This window comes from Dicentrarchus labrax, unplaced genomic scaffold (assembly GCF_905237075.1).
Source record: "Dicentrarchus labrax unplaced genomic scaffold, dlabrax2021, whole genome shotgun sequence".
NCBI classification, from domain to species: domain Eukaryota; kingdom Metazoa; phylum Chordata; class Actinopteri; family Moronidae; genus Dicentrarchus; species Dicentrarchus labrax.
This window is the reverse complement of record NW_026136996.1, coordinates 1-19,323: the sequence shown is the minus strand read 5'-3', so window position 1 is coordinate 19,323 and position 19,323 is coordinate 1. Positions and strand designations below refer to the sequence as shown.

The following is a 19,323-nucleotide window of genomic DNA, read 5'->3' as shown; positions in this document are numbered from 1 at the left end:
ACAGTGATAATGAGTGTTGTCAGAATACAGGGATTTTAGTTATATATCAACAATGTGGATATAAATGTCATTAAAAAAATTATATAATTAATTTGACACTGTACTTGTATATTTTGGTGCACATCATGAGACTATTCAATGGAATCCAACATACCTTAATATTTAGATGGTGTTATAGTGTATTTGTTATGTTATAAAATATAGATCCAAAAACATAACTACAGTTTTAATAAAGATTTGTAAAATGTTAATTATATATGTAGAAAATGAAACATGCTAATCCATTTATACACTCTTATGCAATTATCTGCACAGCACATATCACTATCAAGCAGCAAGGTGTCAAGCATTCCTGACCAAATTGAGTGGGGCAGTTATGCTGAGAAGGCAGACTCGTTGTGTATAAAACCAGCAGCTCTGAAAATCTGCTCCAACTGATTGCCATTAGAGTTGGGTGAGTGTACAAACTGTTCCTATAGCATGCATAGTTTCTGTGACATTATTATACTGTATCACTGTTAGTTAATAATTCTGCTGAATTAGTGTTTAACTTTTTAAGTTACTTTGCTTAAGTTAGACTACTCTTTATATTTGGCTTTGTGTGTTAATTTTATTGTTGTAATTTTAGATGAAATTATGAAAACCTATATACTTCCTTACTAAAACTTTTTGCACCTTGACAGATACAGGCTACCAAGAGTTTTCAGTTTGCATCATTTGAGGTAAATTCTTCAAAACAAAATCAATGGAAATTGATCAGTTGCAGGTTCTGTGACAAACGTATTATTCATGTTTGAATCTCTCATATTTTCAGTCTCCATTAAGTGCCACGATGAGCACAGACGCGGAGATGGAGCAGTATGGCCCTGCGGCCATTTACCTCCGAAAACCAGAAAAGGAGAGGATAGCGGCCCAGGCTGCTCCATTTGATGCCAAAACTGCTGTCTTTGTGGCTGACCCAAATGAGATGTATGTCAAGGGCAAACTTCTGAAAAAGAGGGTGGCAAAGCTGAAGTTGAGACAGAGGGAGGAAAGGTAGGTGAATAGCTATAGAATATCTAACTGATACAACTTGATATGAAATGTGGCAATGAAATGTCTTTCAATATCTCACTTTATTTTCTACTCAGACGGTCACTGTAAAAGAGGATCAAATCGATGCCAGGAACCCTCCAAAGTTTGACAAAATTGAGGACATGGCCATGATGACCCACCTCAATGAGCCTTGCGTGCTTTATAACCTCAAAGAGCGTTATGCATCATGGATGATCTACGTGAGTTTCCACTATACAATAAAAATTGAATGTGTATATACATATGTAGATATACAGTCAAGCCCGAAATTATTCATACCCCTGGAAAACTTTGACTTGAAGTTACTTTTATTCAACCAGCAAGTTTTTTTTGGGGACCCGGAAATGAAACAGGCTTCTCCCAAAAGATAATAAGACGATGTACAAGAGACATCATTGTTGAAAAAAATATTTCTCAGCTTTTATTTACATTTGAAAAAAAGGGGCATGTCCAAAATTATTCATACCCTTTGGAAACTGTCACGGTCTATGGGAAAATCCAAAGTTCTATACCATTCAAAAAGTCCAAGCTGTTCTAAAGCATCCTAATTACCCTGATTCATTGGGAACAACTGTTTTAATCAACTCATCAGGTGAAAAACAGCAGCTCTCTCTGCAGTTGGTTTGTGGACAGTCATGGCTAAGATGAAGGAGCTCACTGAGGACCTGTGGCTGCACATTGTGGCTGCTCACAAGTCAGGAAAGGGCTATGAGGCCATATCTAAATGTTTTCAAGTTCCATTGGCTACAAAGTATCATTAAAAAATACAAGACGTTCCGTACTGTGGGGAATCTCAGAGGATATGGTCGGAAGCCAAAAGTGACACCTGTGCTGGCCAGGAGGATAGTGAGAGAGGTGAAAAAGAATCCAAAGATCACCATCAAGGCCATCCTGGTGAATCTGGGCTCTGCTGGTGGCAACGTCTCAAGGCAGACAGCCCAACGGACACTGCACACTGCTGGCTTCCACGGACGCAGACCAAGATGGACACCACTTCTCCAGATAAGGCACCCAAAAGCCTGCTTGGCCTTTGCAAATGCTCATCTGGACAAAGAAGAACACTACTGGTCTTCTGTTTTATGGTCAGATGAAACAAAACTGAATTTGTTTGAAGGTTAAAGGCTTTTCTATTTATTATTGAGAAGGGTAGGAATAATTTTGGACATGCCACATTTTGTTCAAATGTAAATAAAAGCTGAGAAATATTTTTTCCACAATGATGCCTCTTGTACATCGTCTTATCTTCTGGGAGATGCCTGTGTCATTTCCAATCAAGAAAAAACTTGCTTGTTGAATAAAAGTAACTTTAAGTCAAAGTTTGCCAGGGGCATGAATAATTTCGGACTTGACTGTATATATCTAAATGGTAACACAATATTCATGCTCTCTATTACAGACCTACTCTGGGTTGTTTTGCGTTGTCGTGAATCCCTACAAGTGGCTTCCTGTGTATGATACTGTAGTTGTGGGAGCATACAGAGGCAAGAAGAGGATTGAGGCACCACCCCACATCTTCTCCATCTCTGACAATGGCTATCAGTTCATGCTCACTGGTAAGACCAGTGATACTAATGTTAAAATGTGTACATACAAAGAAGTAGAATTAAACTTAAACATGGAACTCATGTAAAGCATGTTTGTATTTCAGATCGTGAGAACCAGTCAATCCTGATTACGTGAGTATAAAACAAACTGCTAAATATTTAAAAACTTTATGATAATGAAGCAGAATCTTGATAATGTGTCTCTCATACCCCAGTGGAGAATCTGGTGCAGGAAAGACTGTCAACACCAAGCGTGTCATCCAGTACTTTGCAACAATTGCAGCCATTGGAGCTAAGAAGGCTGAGCCAACACCTGGCAAGATGCAGGTAAAATTGGTTGTTTAAGATAAAACTGAGAGGACAGTTGTTTGGATGCTCAGTTGATGTAACTACAATCTTCTCTTGCAGGGCTCCCTTGAGGACCAAATTGTTGCGGCCAACCCTCTGCTGGAGGCCTATGGTAATGCCAAGACTGTGAGAAATGACAACTCCTCTCGTTTTGTAAGTGATGACATCCAGGTTTCTGAGACTTTTTCTAATTGCTCGCTCATGAAATGTTATGCTAATACTGTTCTGGTTGTCCAGGGTAAATTCATCAGGATCCACTTTGGCTCTAGTGGCAAGCTGGCTTCAGCTGATATTGAAACATGTAAGTTTCAGCTATGGTGTAAATTGAGTTATCTGTGCAAAACATTGTGTTAAATCAATGGTAAATGTATGCTTGAGATGGTAAAAGTCTGGCAAACTGAAAATTTGCATTCAGGATGAATGAGAATGATTGCAATTTATTATGAAGGAAGAACCTTTTATTCATTATTTATTTTTGTTTTATTGTTGCAATGCAACTACAATGCAATATCTATAATTTTTTCCTCCTGGTTGTCCATGCTGTAATTTTCTTTGTCAGTCGGTTCTGTACACATTACATCTGTTGCATGTCTGTAGTCCTGGATGAGGGGTCCCTCCTCTCTTCCTGTATCCTATAAAGATTGTAAAGCCCCTTGAGGCAAAATCATGATATTGGGCTCTACAAATAACACTGACTTGACTTGATTTGTTCATTCAGTAATAGCTTTGTTTAAGTATTATTTTAGACATGGTACAGCATAATATTAGACATCTTTAGGTTTAGATACAAGAGATATGATAGTTCAGTTTAGTTTTAAGAAGACAACTTGTTATGTTGTGGTGAAGCTTTAGAATGCGTATAGTGTGGTTGCAGCCAAGGTAATATATATCAGCAGGCAGCTGGAAAGTGATACATACATCCACACAGTGACTGCCTACCATCTGCTGGTCTGTCAGCACTGCCATAACACAGAGGAATTAGAGTGACTATGATTAAGTGAAGCTGGGGTGTGTGTATGATTTGGTGAAATATAGTTACCTATTTGTGGGAGCCTATACCAGCTCCCTACAACTCTATAAAAAGTAATGACAAGGGATGGATAGATACTTTCAATCACAGGTTTCAGAAGTAAGTAAGAAGGGAACTGCAGAAGGGCTGCTGACATACTGGCTTTAAATATCAACAGTATGTTGTAATGCCAGAATTTTACTGTCTCCAATTGAATTTGTTATTCTTAGATCTGCTGGAGAAGTCTCGTGTAACCTTCCAGTTGTCTGCTGAGAGGAGCTACCATATCTTCTATCAGCTGATGACTGGCCACAAGCCTGAGCTCTTGGGTAAGTTAATAGTCAATTTGAACCTAGAAATTAGACTACTAGAAACAATGAAAAGACTTGTGTACTTTGTTTCTTGTCTTTCAGAGGCTCTTCTGATCACCACCAACCCCTATGACTACCCAATGATCAGTCAGGGTGAAATCACTGTCAAAAGCATTGATGATGTGGAGGAGTTCATTGCAACAGATGTCAGATCACACGTCACTGTTTTTAAAAAGAATAAACAATCAAAGTAAAAAAAAATCAAGCAATTGATATATATATATTGTATAAATGTATTTCCTGTGTAATGCAGACTGCAATTGACATCTTGGGTTTCACTGCTGAGGAGAAGATGGGCATCTACAAGCTGACTGGAGCTGTGATGCATCATGGCAACATGAAATTCAAGCAGAAGCAGCGCGAGGAGCAGGCTGAACCTGATGGCACTGAGGGTAATTGCTAAAATAACCCATTCTAAACATGCCAGACATTTTTGTCCACTGGCCAAATGGCAAGTGAATGTTCAAATTGGACCATCCACCCAATAGATTAATTTTGTATTTTGGCCGATGAGTGAGGCAAGAACCAGAATTTGTCTGGTGCTAATTTTGTGCCCTGCATGCAAGTTTTCTCATGTGCAAAATACGACACAAGTTAATGTGTACTTAATGCTCTTGCTCTCCATCAGTGGCTGATAAAATCGCCTACCTCTTGGGCCTGAATTCAGCTGATATGCTGAAAGCTCTGTGCTATCCAAGAGTCAAGGTCGGAAACGAGATGGTGACCAAAGGTCAGACCGTGCCACAGGTAATAAAAAGAAAATTGGATGTTTGAAATTAGGGAAATATTTCATTTAATATTTTGATATGAAAATATTCTGAGATATTTACGCACTAAAATCCTTATTTCTAGGTCAACAATTCTGTCAGTGCTCTGTGCAAGTCCATCTATGAGAAAATGTTCTTGTGGATGGTCGTTCGTATCAATGAGATGTTGGACACAAAGCAGGCAAGACAGTTCTTTATTGGAGTGTTGGATATCGCTGGATTTGAGATCTTTGATGTGAGTTGTTGAAAAATATATGAGCAGTTTTAAAGTTCAACCTTATTTTGCCATGAAATTAGAAATACCTTTTTGTTATTACAGTACAACAGCTTGGAGCAACTCTGCATCAACTTCACCAATGAGAAACTGCAACAGTTTTTCAACCAACATATGTTTGTCTTGGAGCAAGAGGAGTACAAGAAAGAAGGTATCGAATGGGAGTTCATTGACTTCGGTATGGACTTGGCTGCGTGCATTGAGCTTATTGAGAAGGTAAAAAGTAACCACTAGACATGGTTTTCTTTATGCATGTGTAAATCTTTACTTTCTCAGTTTGGTTTTTCAACACCTAAACCAACGTAAATTACACTTCAGCCAATGGGCATCTTCTCCATCCTCGAAGAGGAGTGCATGTTCCCCAAGGCCTCTGACACAACCTTCAAGAACAAGCTGCATGATCAGCATCTTGGCAAGACCAAGGCCTTTGAAAAGCCAAAGCCTGGAAAGGGCAAGGCTGAAGCTCACTTCTCCCTGGTTCATTATGCTGGTACAGTGGACTACAATATCACTGGCTGGCTGGACAAGAACAAGGACCCCCTGAATGACTCAGTCGTTCAGCTCTACCAGAAGTCTTCCAACAAACTTCTGTGTATGTTGTATGCAGTTCATGCTGGAGCTGAAGGTAAGAAATCCGAGCTGAGTATCCAGAACTCAGTATTACCCAGTATAGTGGCAAACTTCAGCTTAATAATACAATTGTCCCGACCAATATCCATGGTTTAAAAAACATCATGAATTTTTCATTACATTACGTTGATGACTGCTCAGCAGTAATATATTCATTTATGTGACTTCGATAAAAAAAAGTTAATTCCACAGAGAAAAAAAAACTACAGTACACTACAGTGTTATTTATTTAGTACTGTTAATTAAATTCAATGTTTTGCAAAACAGAGGCTGCTGCCAGCAAGAAGGGTGGAAAGAAGAAGGGTGGTTCCTTCCAGACTGTGTCTGCTCTTTTCAGGGTATGTATTGTTTCATATTTTTATAACAAATAAGACCCTTATCTTAAAATACCTCAGATTAAAATACTGATTACCTGTTACCTTTTGTTGCTAATCCACAGGAGAACCTGGGCAAGCTGATGACCAACTTGAGGAGCACTCACCCTCATTTTGTCCGCTGCCTGATTCCTAATGAATCAAAGACTCCAGGTAAGAAGCACATTACCCAGTTTTGTGCACTGTGTGTAAAAGTATAGTGTAAGAAAATGTCTTAATACAATCAGTTTGCAATGTGCAGGTCTTATGGAGAACTCCTTGGTCATCCACCAGCTGAGATGTAACGGTGTACTAGAGGGCATCAGAATCTGCAGAAAGGGTTTCCCCAGCAGAATCCTCTATGCTGACTTCAAGCAGAGGTTACTTTTTATATTGATTGAAGTTATTATGATGTAAAACAGCAGGCTTAGAAGTGAGGTAAATATAAGTAACAACATTTTCTCTTGTAGATACAAAGTATTGAATGCCAGTGTCATCCCTGAGGGACAGTTCATTGACAACAAGAAAGCTTCAGAGAAGCTGCTGGGCTCCATTGATGTGGACCACACTCAGTACAGATTTGGGCACACAAAGGTACATTCTCATTGACTATGTTACTTTTGTTGTTCTGTTGTATGCATGTTTCCTTAAGTGTGTTTTTTTTTTTTTTTATGAAACAAAATAGGTGTTCTTCAAAGCTGGTCTGCTGGGTACTCTTGAGGAGATGAGAGATGAGAAACTGGCTACGCTGGTTACCATGACTCAAGCACTTGCCAGAGGTTATGTGATGAGGAAGGAGTTTGTTAAGATGATGGAGAGGAGGTAGGATTCTTATACGGTACACTAAGCTGAACTGTGTCTATCACGATAACATCAATATACATATGCAAAACAATGTACACAGTAAAATGTTTGACAAAATAATACTGTCATCATAATATACTTATTTTTTATAGGGAATCTATCTATACCATCCAGTACAATGTCCGTTCATTCATGAATGTGAAGAACTGGCCGTGGCTGAAACTGTACTTCAAGATCAAGCCTCTTCTGAAGAGTGCTGAAACTGAGAAGGAGCTCCAGCAGATGAAGGAGAACTACGATAAGATGAAAACAGACCTAGCTGCTGCTTTGGCCAAGAAGAAGGAACTGGAGGAGAAGATGGTTTCCCTGATGCAGGAAAAGAATGACCTGCAACTGCAAGTGGCAGCAGTAAGTAGAGACCAAAAGAAAGTGTGATTCTTTCACATAAACACTTTACTAATGGAACACTGTTGCTTACATTTACATATATCTAGTTGGGATAAGAAGTCTTCTTATTGTCTATGTGTCTTAGCAAAGTTGTAGATCAACTAAAAGGACAATTAACTAAAACCAATGAATATTTAAACTTTAAACTTACAAACTCATTTTAAATTAAAAATGTACTATAGGAAGTTGAGAGTCTGGGTGATGCTGAGGAAAGATGCGAAGGGCTCATTAAGAGCAAGATCCAGCTTGAGGCCAAACTCAAAGAGACAACTGAGAGACTGGAGGATGAAGAGGAAATCAATGCTGAGCTGACTGCTAAGAAGAGGAAGCTGGAGGATGAATGCTCTGAGCTGAAGAAAGACATCGATGACTTGGAGCTCACCTTGGCTAAAGTGGAGAAGGAGAAACATGCCACAGAAAACAAGGTTTAAATGATTTTACATACAACATTCTACATACATTTGTATAAGCATATAGACTGTGGACATAACATGATGGAACTAATGCACCTTTCACATCATTTTAGGTGAAAAACCTGACAGAGGAGATGGCATCTCAAGATGAGTCTATTGCCAAGTTAACTAAAGAGAAGAAAGCTCTCCAAGAGTCCCACCAGCAAACACTTGATGATCTCCAAGCAGAGGAAGACAAAGTCAACACTCTGACCAAGGCCAAGACAAAGCTGGAACAGCAAGTGGACGATGTAAGAAAAAATACTGTGCTCTTAGTGTGAAGTAGCTTGTGTTTTAAAGTTGACCTTCCATAATACAAGTTGATTGATTGATGATTTTCTTAAAAGCTTGATCAAATTATATTGATGTTGTCTAATGAACGGCTCAAATCAACTATCATTACTGTCATCTGATAGCTTGAGGGATCACTGGAGCAAGAGAAGAAGCTCCGCATGGACCTTGAGAGAGCCAAGAGGAAGCTTGAGGGAGATCTGAAACTGGCCCAGGAGTCCATAATGGATCTGGAGAATGACAAACAGCAATCTGACGAGAAAATCAAGAAGTACGTTTTTGGTTTGTTTAAGGTTATCAGTCCTCTCTTCAATATCTCACATATCAAATTTGACAGTACAAACTGTGACAATAACAGCTTTCTTGGTATCCTCATCAAGGAAAGACTTTGAGACCAGCCAGCTCCTCAGCAAGATTGAGGATGAACAGTCTCTTGGCGCTCAGCTTCAGAAGAAGATCAAGGAACTCCAGGTAACGTGTTTGATGAGAATAGTAAACCCAGTGAATCAAAAAGAACATGCTGGGAGTGTGTTACAGTTAATAAATCTTCTTGATATTACTATATTCAAATCCAGGCTCGTATTGAGGAGCTGGAAGAAGAGATTGAGGCTGAGAGAGCTGCCCGGGCTAAGGTTGAGAAGCAGAGGGCTGATCTCTCCAGGGAGCTTGAAGAGATCAGCGAGAGGCTTGAGGAAGCTGGAGGAGCAACAGCTGCTCAGATTGAGATGAACAAGAAACGTGAGGCTGAGTTCCAGAAGCTGCGTCGTGATCTTGAAGAGTCAACCCTGCAGCATGAGGCTACTGCAGCAGCTCTCCGCAAGAAACAGGCTGACAGTGTTGCAGAGCTGGGAGAGCAGATCGACAACCTCCAGCGTGTTAAGCAGAAGCTGGAGAAAGAGAAGAGCGAGTACAAGATGGAGATTGATGACCTTACCAGCAATATGGAGGCTGTTGCCAAAGCTAAGGTGAGGGATTTCCCTCTTTACTATCTCAAGAATACAAAAGCAGAAATACATAGGTTATGGAAGAAATACTATGTATAAGAGAATAGCAAACATCTCTGTGTTTAAGTCATCACCAATCATTGAATTCAGTTACAACGGCTTTAATCAACTGCAAGACAGAGAAGTTTGCATCGTTGAATTTCATCTTTTTTAAAACATAATGTTTTGTCGTTTATAGGGTAACTTGGAAAAAATGTGCAGAACACTTGAAGACCAGTTCAGTGAACTCAAAGCCAAAAATGATGAAAACGTCCGCCAGTTGAATGACATCAACACACAGAAGGCAAGACTGCAGACGGAGAATGGTGAGTTAACTGTATTAGAGATATAACAGAGGTGTTTTATACACAAACCCGTTAAATGGCAACATGTATGTTTTATTGTGTCCTGTATTGTAGAAATACTTAATTAACTATAATTAAAATGATAATTAATGACACATGAACATTTTGTCACGCAGGTGAGTTTTCCCGCCAGATTGAAGAGAAAGAAGCTCTCGTTTCCCAGCTGACCAGGGGCAAGCAGGCCTTCACTCAGCAGATTGAGGAGTTGAAGAGGCAAATTGAGGAGGAAGTGAAGGTAAGAAAAGTTAATCTCTTATGTTCAGACTGTTAAAGGGTATGAATCGGTTTCTCCATTTAGTAACATTTTCTATTACTAACAAACAAAATACGTGTGTGTGTGTGTGTATGTGTGTGCGTGTATGTATATATATATATATATATATATATATGCACCAGCAAACATTGTTATACACACATTATCCATTATCCTTGTAATACTGAGAATGTCAAACTAGTTAAATCACGGTATTGCTATAGAATTAAAAGTAACTAGACAAGGTTTGGAATTTATCGCAAGACTAATATTAAAGGGTCAGTTGATCACTGTTAAGAGTAACAGTGAAATTTGTCAAAGAGAAATTTAAATTCTTGAAAGGACATCTAAATTCATAAAAGAACATAAAAAGTAACAAATGATGCACTCAGAGACAATGCTCCCAAAACATGGCTCTTTGGAGTTTTAACTTCACCTATCCACAAAACATCTGGATGTGACATACATTAGGTCAATGTACCTCTGACATGGACTGTGTGCTTAACAGGCCAAGAACGCCCTAGCCCATTCTGTTCAGTCAGCCCGCCATGACTGTGATCTGCTCAGAGAGCAGTTTGAGGAGGAGCAGGAGGCCAAGGCTGAGCTGCAGCGAGGAATGTCCAAGGCCAACAGTGAGGTGGCTCAATGGAGGTCCAAATATGAGACTGATGCTATCCAGCGCACAGAGGAGCTGGAGGAAGCAAAGTACGTAAAAGCTTTCTACTATTTCCTTCATAAATAGATTTTTAATTCGGTATTTTCACATATTTCTTGCTAAATTTAATTTAAAAATACTTGACTACAGGAAAAAGCTTGCCCAGCGCCTGCAGGATGCTGAGGAATCCATTGAGGCTGTGAACTCAAAGTGCGCGTCTTTGGAGAAGACCAAACAGAGGCTGCAGGGTGAGGTGGAGGACCTCATGATTGATGTGGAGAGAGCTAATGGTCTGGCTGCCAACCTTGACAAGAAGCAGAGGAACTTTGATAAGGTAAAAAGAAATCAAGACCACATTGATATGATGGAAACAAAAATCTATTTTAGTAAGTAATCAGTGTTACTCATCTATATAATTCTAGGTCCTGGCAGAATGGAAACAGAAGTATGAAGAGGGCCAGGCAGAGCTGGAAGGAGCCCAGAAGGAGGCTCGCTCTCTCAGCACTGAACTGTTTAAGATGAAGAACTCTTATGAGGAGGCTCTGGATCATCTGGAGACCTTGAAGAGAGAGAACAAGAACCTGCAACGTATGTCAATCTCACTAGATTTGAAAATGTAACTAGTCTTGTGTGGGTCCTTCTCTGACCCTTACAAGAGTAGTTTATGAACGTGTGTGTTGATGAACTCTCTTGTATGAACTTAAACTACTATTGCCTAAACAACATTCCAATACTGAGGAGACACTTATACCTTTTGAATGTGGCTTAACCCTTGGGCTGATTACTCTGAATCGAAGGGAGAAATATTCCTTTTAAAGTATGTTGTACTTTAATTACTAAAATATAATTTCCAAACTATCTTGCAGGACAGTTTCCGTAGGTTGCTATTAACTATATTCTGACTTATGTTGCTCTATAGAGGAGATCTCAGATCTGACTGAACAGATTGGTGAGACTGGAAAGAGTATCCATGAGCTGGAGAAGGCCAAAAAGACTGTGGAGACTGAGAAATCTGAAATTCAGTCGGCATTGGAGGAAGCTGAGGTAAACTCTTGATTTCAGTATCGGACCGCTTATATGATGAAATACATTCATTTTTATTTTGTTTCTGCAAGAAGTAACTTTTGCTATGTTTGTGATTTTTTTTTTTTTTTTAAGGGTACACTGGAGCATGAGGAGTCCAAGATTCTCCGTGTTCAGCTGGAGCTCAACCAGATCAAAGGTGAGGTTGACAGGAAGCTGGCAGAGAAGGATGAGGAGATGGAGCAGATCAAGAGGAACAGCCAGAGGGTGATTGACTCCATGCAGAGCACTCTTGATTCTGAGGTGAGGAGCAGGAATGATGCCCTGAGAGTCAAGAAGAAGATGGAAGGAGACCTGAATGAGATGGAGATTCAGCTGAGCCATGCCAACAGGCAGGCTGCTGAGGCCCAGAAACAACTGAGGAATGTCCAGGGACAGCTCAAGGTGAGGTTTATATGATCCTTAAGTTAAAAAGTATTGAAGTAAAAAATAGTAGTTCATTGGGGTTTTTTTCTTTGTCAGGATGCCCAACTGCACCTTGATGATGCTGTCAGAGGACAGGAAGACATGAAGGAGCAGGTTGCCATGGTGGAGCGCAGAAATGGCCTGATGGTGGCTGAGATTGAGGAGCTGAGAGCTGCTCTGGAGCAGACAGAGAGAGGACGCAAAGTGGCTGAGCAGGAGTTGGTTGATGCCAGTGAGCGCGTCGGACTGCTTCACTCTCAGAACACCAGTCTTATGAACACCAAGAAGAAGCTGGAGTCTGACCTTGTCCAGGTTCAGGGTGAAGTGGAGGATTCAGTTCAGGAAGCAAGAAATGCTGAGGAGAAAGCCAAAAAGGCTATCACTGATGTGAGTCCTCTTTTTAATGTAAAAAAAACTACTTCACCAAATTCTTCCTGACACTTGACCGATAATGTCAAGACTTAAAATTCTAATTCCAAACTGCCCATCATTTCAGGCTGCCATGATGGCTGAGGAGCTGAAGAAGGAGCAGGACACCAGTGCTCACCTGGAGAGGATGAAGAAGAACCTGGAAGTCACAGTCAAGGACCTGCAGCATCGTCTGGATGAGGCTGAGAACCTCGCTATGAAGGGTGGCAAGAAGCAGCTCCAGAAACTGGAGTACAGGGTATGAACAGCATATACTATAAATGGCTTTTTTCTGAATGTACATCTGACACTGAGTCAGTTCTATTCTAATTTATCTCTATGCTTTATATATATATATCTATATATATAGATATATATATATATGAACTAAAATTCTTTTATAAACTTTGATTATTTATCACATTTCAGGTGCGTGAGCTGGAAGCTGAAGTTGAAGGTGAGCAGAGACGTGGCGCTGACGCTGTTAAAGGAGTCCGCAAATATGAGCGGAGAGTGAAGGAGCTGACCTACCAGGTGACTAATTTCACTAAAAAACACATTATTTGAATTCTCTTTTCTCTTTGACTTACAATTTTTGTCTGCACAGACTGAGGAGGACAAGAAGAATGTGACCAGACTTCAGGATCTGGTTGACAAGCTGCAGCTCAAAGTCAAATCTTACAAGAGACAGGCTGAGGAGGCTGTAAGTCAACATTTATATGACCAATCATTTAATTTAGAATAAATAATACATCATTAACTGTCCTAAGACTAAGGCTATATAACCCCCGATACCGTCACAGGAAGAGCAGGCCAACGGCCACATGTCCAGACTGAGAAAGGTTCAGCATGAGCTGGAGGAAGCTCAGGAGCGAGCTGACATCGCTGAGTCCCAGGTCAACAAGTTGAGAGCCAAGAGCCGTGATGCTGGAAAGGTAATAATTTCCATACTAATAATTTTGAAATGGATTGCTGTCCTGGTTTCTATATATGGTGCAGATAAATTCAGGTTTCATTGACATAAAATTCAATCAAGCTTGTGGAACGACTTCTAGAAGCACATGCATACAACCACATGTAGAAAAACACCCCTTGAAAGTTAAATAAAACTTAATAACTTGTTAAACCTTGAAATAATTACTTTTTTTTCATTTTTCTTCCAGAGTGAGTCTGCTGAATAAGAGGCCACATCAAAATGAACCTATTACAGAGTTCATACAATATGAACCAAATTTAACTTTACACTGTAACATTTCAATAAAAATTATACATTCAATACCATTTGCTCTGTATTTTGTCTGTGAAATCCGTACTGCATTTTTTAGTAGGCAGTAATATTGTATTTTTGAGAAGGAAAACAGAATATTTGCGTTTAAAGAAGAATCACTTCATTAATCCTACTCCTACTTAACTGAACATCACCCCAAAAGTTTAACTATACAATCACACAAAAAATACCTTGTATACATGTGCATAGAGCAGAGCCAGTCCTGACCTCCCTGGGGTTCTCTAAAGGGGCTCTCCTACCTAACCTGTAAACTATTTGCCTTTGCCACACAGTCACACCTGACACCCCAGTGCTCCCACTACAATCCTCCCTCCTCCTTAAAAAGTTTGCTCTGTCGGTCTAAGAATAAGTAGAGCAATACAGAATAAAATGAGGTATAAACAAACAATATTTATTGAGTAGAATATTTTCTATTGAATATTAAGATAAGTGAATATTAACAAGATAAATAATAAATTGTATTAAATATAAAATGAAGAAAATAATTAAATATAAAATATAACAATAGGCTCTGGCTCTGCTGCCTGGTAAGTAGTCTAGTCCTCATAATATAATTAGCTTTGTCCATAAGCCTATAGGCTGGCTTTAAATCTCAGAACACTGACACGAAAGGGAGGCGGTGCCCTTACGTAATTAGCGGTGCCCTATGCAGCTTGCAATGCGAACATATAGGGCCAGCCAGGACTGTCATAGATAAACACATTAAAAGCAGACGTTAAAATATGATAGACTTTCTTTAATTACACAACTTGAGTGCATTCACTCACCAACTTGTGACCCACGGTTCTCTAGGGGCCCACCTTTGGCCCAAACTGCCTGACTGAATATGCATTTTTTTGTTGTTTAGTTGAATATTTTGTGTCTTGATTGTGGCAAAAAGTCAGACTCAGACCCAGTGGCGGCTGGTGAAAAATATTCTCGGTGGGGCTGTGCCATACATTTTTGTTTTCGTAACCATCGCAATACAATTTAACACAAACTGCAGGACACCAGTGCTCAGTGAAATAGTCAGTAATTATTTAATGCCAATATTAGTTGAGGCATTCTTACACAAAAACATAAACATCATATTGCACAAACACAAGAAACAAACAATTGACTATTTCTACACTTAACATCTATTGTGGAAAGTGGATAATAACATGAAATTATTATAAAGTTTAAAATAAATCTTACACTGTATAAAGGATGTATAATGTAGAAATGGATATCACGTGGCTGAACTCAAACCTTTGACTGGAAGAATAGCATACAGTATTTTATGATCAAACTAAATGTAACTAATCGTTAATGTGCTCCAGAACTGCAGCAATTCATTGACACAAAACAACATATATACAGTAATATTAGCAAACACACTATTAAGACTTTCTAGAGTACCATATATAACTGGATGATTCTTTATGCTAAGGTCAACTATATACAAAAAAACATGTGGTCAGTGCTGCGGGGTGTGTGTGTGTGTGTGTGTGTGTGTGTCATTTTATTTGTACAGGAATTTTGCCCGTCTGTCCTTCTGAGTGGCAAACCTCTCAATGACCCTTTTATTAAAGTCAGGAATGTCCCTGACAAGTTTCTTCTCCATGGAGAGCATAGCCAGAGCATTCAGGCGATCCTGTGCCATGCTGTTTCTCAGGAAGGTCTTGATCCTCTTCAGTGTAGAGAAGCACCTTTCTGACTCAGCTGTTGTCATGGGTGTGGTGATGAGGATCTTGAGGAGGCTGACAGTCTCTGTGAAAGTGCTCTGAAGGTTGTTCTCCATGAAGAACTGGTACAGAGGCACTGCACCACTACAAGCCTTGAACTCACTGTTCTCATAGATGAGGGACAGTTCGGTTTTGAGCTTGGCCTTGTTAAACATCGGGTACGCCTCCACAGTTGTTTCAAGCGCTGCATCGGGGAACTTCACTTTGTTGTGGGAACAACTTTCCGTGCAACAGTGTTGCGCTGATGAGGTGCTGGGTGAAGGAGAACCTCTCCTTGGCATGAATCAGGATAGTATCACATACCTGTAAAAGATACATCATCAGCTTTAATTTGCAATTTGCAAAGCTTTTTTGATGCAAGTGATCCTGACTGAACACATGCCTATGTCCAAGTCAAGTATATGATTACTAAGGTGCTGATTGTTCAGGGTTTTTGGTTTTGGCTACATACTACCAGGCCTGAAAAAAAGTTCTAGGGGAAACACTGACAATTACATCACAACTTACCTCTGTAGCCAGCCTCTGTTGTTCTCCTGGTCCCAGCATCCTCCGTCGCTTTATGGGCTGCTGCTGCTTGTCAGATGCGCTGTCCCCACACAAAGAGGGAATGGAGGCCCTGGGTCCAAAAAATAAAGTTTAATTTGATAACTTGCCATCAGACTTCTTAACCCACTGTAAACCCCCCTCAACACACACACACACACACACACACACACACACACACACACACACACACACACATCCACTGACTGACTGTTAATTATGTACATCACAGGTTAAAAGCAGTTACTAGACATATCGTAAATACACACACACACACACACACAATATGTCTAGTAACTGCTTTTAACTTGTGATGTACATAATTAACTTATGTTATTACGTTTTTTAGCAGTTTTCTATTACATTTGTGAGAGGGATGCAACATAATTTTGTTCTCCTGTGCACTTGTGTGATAGTCTAAATGACAATAAAGTTAATCTTCAATCTTCAATAACAACTAGGCCTCTTCTAGAAATTGACCTGGTGGACACCTTAATAAGCCTGTTATTACAAACTGTGTAATACTTTCCTGCATTATTATCCAAGTCTGATTGTGTGTTCTCTTTCCTTTTAAAATACTAAAACAAATATAATTGTGATGTCCTCTATGATAATCACTCACTTTAATGACAAGACACATTTAGGCTTTTACACTGTTGGAAGTGAGCTATTCATCTTTCTAACAACAACAGCTTTATCAGCCAATAGTAAATATAGTTATTTACCTGATCGTTAGCATGCTGTCTGTGAACCTCTGGACAAGTTCTTTAATGAAGACAGGGTCGATGTTCCTCTTCTGCAGCTGGCTGAAAAGCATGTCCACATTTGGCATGATCTTGTGGAACAGCGCCAGGAAAAAGCAGAAAGCCTCATCTTCAAGCATCCTCACAAAGCCCCCAGCCTCTCTGACAGTCGGGGGGTCAAAGTTCCCAGAGTCTCTGATGGTCTGGAAACACGTTAGGAGGTCATCCTTGTGCTCGTACACAGTGTTTACAGCGCGACTGTGGAAGTTCCACCGTGTTGTAGAGGCTCTGGGGAGTCTATGGGCAACCACTTGGTCAAGCACAGTGGTTCGCTTGGGAGACCTGGAGAAGAAAGGTCGGAAAAGAAAGTGCCGATCCTGGGGATGCATGAAGTAGCCTGCTGCATGATGAGGTTCAGCTGATGTGTGTAGCAGTGGACGTAGTGTGCATTTTCGTACACATCCACTATTTTACGCTGCACTCCGCCGGTGGCTCCCCTCATCACACTTGCTCCGTCGTAAGCCTGGGCAATAAGTTTGGCCTTTTGTCCATGTGAGAGTATGGTGCTGAGCCTCTCCAGCAGCGCTGTAGCGATGGTGTCGGCGGTTGCGTTCTGGATGGTAATGAACTCGAAAAACCGCTCTTTGATGTTACTGTTAGCATCGATGTAGCGTAGCACAAGTACCAGCTGGCAGTGGGTGGAAACGTCAGTCGTCTCGTCGGCTTGAATGGCGATAAAATCAGCACTCTTTACTTCCTCCAGGATGTAATCCTTAAGCACTGACAGCATGCAGTCCAACAGCTCGTTCTGTATCGTCTTTGACGTGCCCTTAAAAACGGTAGCTGTCTTCAGGTGCTCCTCCAGCACACTGTCAAGGGAGGCAACAAAATCCACCAAGCCCCGGAAAATGCCGGGGTTTACCGAGGAGTCCGAGTTAGTCTCGTCATGCCCACGCAAGGCCAACTCAAAAGCCCCACAAAACTTCACACAATCTATAATTTTGGATAAAATGTGCCTGTTTTTATCCACCTCCTCATTGTGTTTCCTCACCACAATCCTGTGGCCGTCATCCAGCTGCGTAGCGATGTTCACCCTTCCTAATATGGCTAGCTTTACAGCGTTATCCATGTGTGCCCTGGTGTTCTCGTGTTTCTTTACCTTCTCTGACAGGTGCTTCATATCTCTCACTCCGGTAACTGTCCATGCTGGATCTGTCCCCGTCGTTTTAAAAAGCAAGCACAGAAAGCAAAATAAAGCATTAGCATGAGTGCACCCAGCTAGCCAAGCCTTCCTGGTGTACCAGCTACGGGAGAAGCCGCGCATATATTGCTTCCCTTTCTCGCTAGCCTGCTGTCTAATTGAAAGGTCAGGTTGATCTGGGCCCAGCTCTTTCACCCGAACTTTCTCCGACAAAGTTCTCCTCTCAAATGGATCTTGGAGGAGAGATTCCACCGAGTTAGGGTTGGGTCTTGGGCTTGGAGGACTAACGTTCGCGCTCGCCATTGTCGTCTAGTAAAAATGGCGCCCCTAGCGCCCGGTCCTTATTTTATCAGAGGCGAGCTTGGGGCGATAAAATAATCGCCCTTCGTGAATTCGATTTAAGGACGCTGATTGGCTGAATTTAATGTCATACATTCATATCTTAAATTAGCAATTGGCTTAACTGCTACATAGACCCGCCTCCTGGGGGCGCTTTCTCTATCGCCCCAGAGCTGATGAGGCGTTCAGACAGGCAGAGGAAAGGTTGTAAAATATGATTTTCTATCATATTTTACACATATTACTGGGTGCATTCCATATTGCAAACACACAAATATTGACATACTGATATTTTTATCATTATTATTATTATTATTATTTAATTTTTAATTTTTATTTTATTTTTCTGTGGCTCAAGGGGGGCGGCGCCCTAGCGCCCTCTATTGGCCAGCCGACACTGCTCAGACCAGTCTGCCTGCTGCAGAGCAGAGACGAGCCCTGATCGCTGCCAAGGGGTTCTCAACAATACGCAGTAGCCAGCGGCTATAGCCTGCTGTATTGTTGCTGATTCCACCCCCCTTAGTACCCCCTTAATTGCCCCCCGCCAGTCTATTTGGATATGCACAGGAACAACACCAGGAGTTTTAAAGGCTCACAGCCTGTCTGCTGTCTCTCTGTTTTTACCAACTATAAAAATGCGGATAAAAAAGCCTCAACCAACCTCAACTCAACCCTCCATGTCTGACAGAGTCCTGCTGTTAGCTCTACCAGCGAAACTGGTGAAAATGTGAAAAAGAGCAGCAGCTCAGCAGGTACCTGAAAGCAACCGTGATAATGACGATGATGGTGGTGGAATATGTTGTGTTTGACGTGTATAAACGTGTTGGACTGTTTAGACATTTCATTCAGGCTACAGTGGATTTATGTCACTTTTGCTGGTTTGGATTTAAACTGACAGCTGCTGGATGATAACATCACTGGTAAGTTGTTTCATATTCATTATTTGTGAGGCTGGTCATAAATGCTGACTATAGGGCTATGTGAGTG

General features: G+C 40.7%; 1 protein-coding gene and 1 pseudogene across 1 annotated transcript; one reads left to right on the top strand and one right to left on the bottom strand.

Annotated features, from left to right (window-relative positions):
* The first annotated feature begins 440 nt into the window (after positions 1 to 440).
* On the top strand, positions 441 to 13,792 carry LOC127361199 (myosin heavy chain, fast skeletal muscle-like; annotated as a pseudogene).
* Positions 13,793 to 14,849: 1,057 nt separating this feature from the next.
* Positions 14,850 to 18,683, bottom strand: LOC127361201 (uncharacterized). The gene is made up of 3 exons (XM_051395617.1): positions 16,779 to 18,683; positions 16,018 to 16,126; positions 14,850 to 15,813 (listed from the first exon to the last, which is right to left on the bottom strand). The coding sequence occupies exons 1-3, from the start codon at positions 17,183 to 17,185 to the stop codon at positions 15,688 to 15,690; spliced, it is 642 nt and encodes a 213-aa protein (XP_051251577.1). The 5' UTR covers positions 17,186 to 18,683; the 3' UTR covers positions 14,850 to 15,687.
* Positions 18,684 to 19,323: the final 640 nt, after the last annotated feature.

What these genes read in the sequence shown, in the direction of transcription:
- LOC127361201 (XM_051395617.1), bottom strand. Translation starts at nt 17,185, where the DNA reads ATGCATCCCCAGGATCGGCACTTTCTTTTCCGACCTTTCTTCTCCAGG. An exon ending in GACAGCATGCTAACGATCAG is followed by an intron (nt 16,127 to 16,778) that starts GTAAATAACTAT and finishes TTTTGGACCCAG; the next exon opens with GGCCTCCATTCCCTCTTTGT. An exon ending in AACAGAGGCTGGCTACAGAG is followed by an intron (nt 15,814 to 16,017) that starts GTAAGTTGTGAT and finishes TATCTTTTACAG; the next exon opens with GTATGTGATACTATCCTGAT.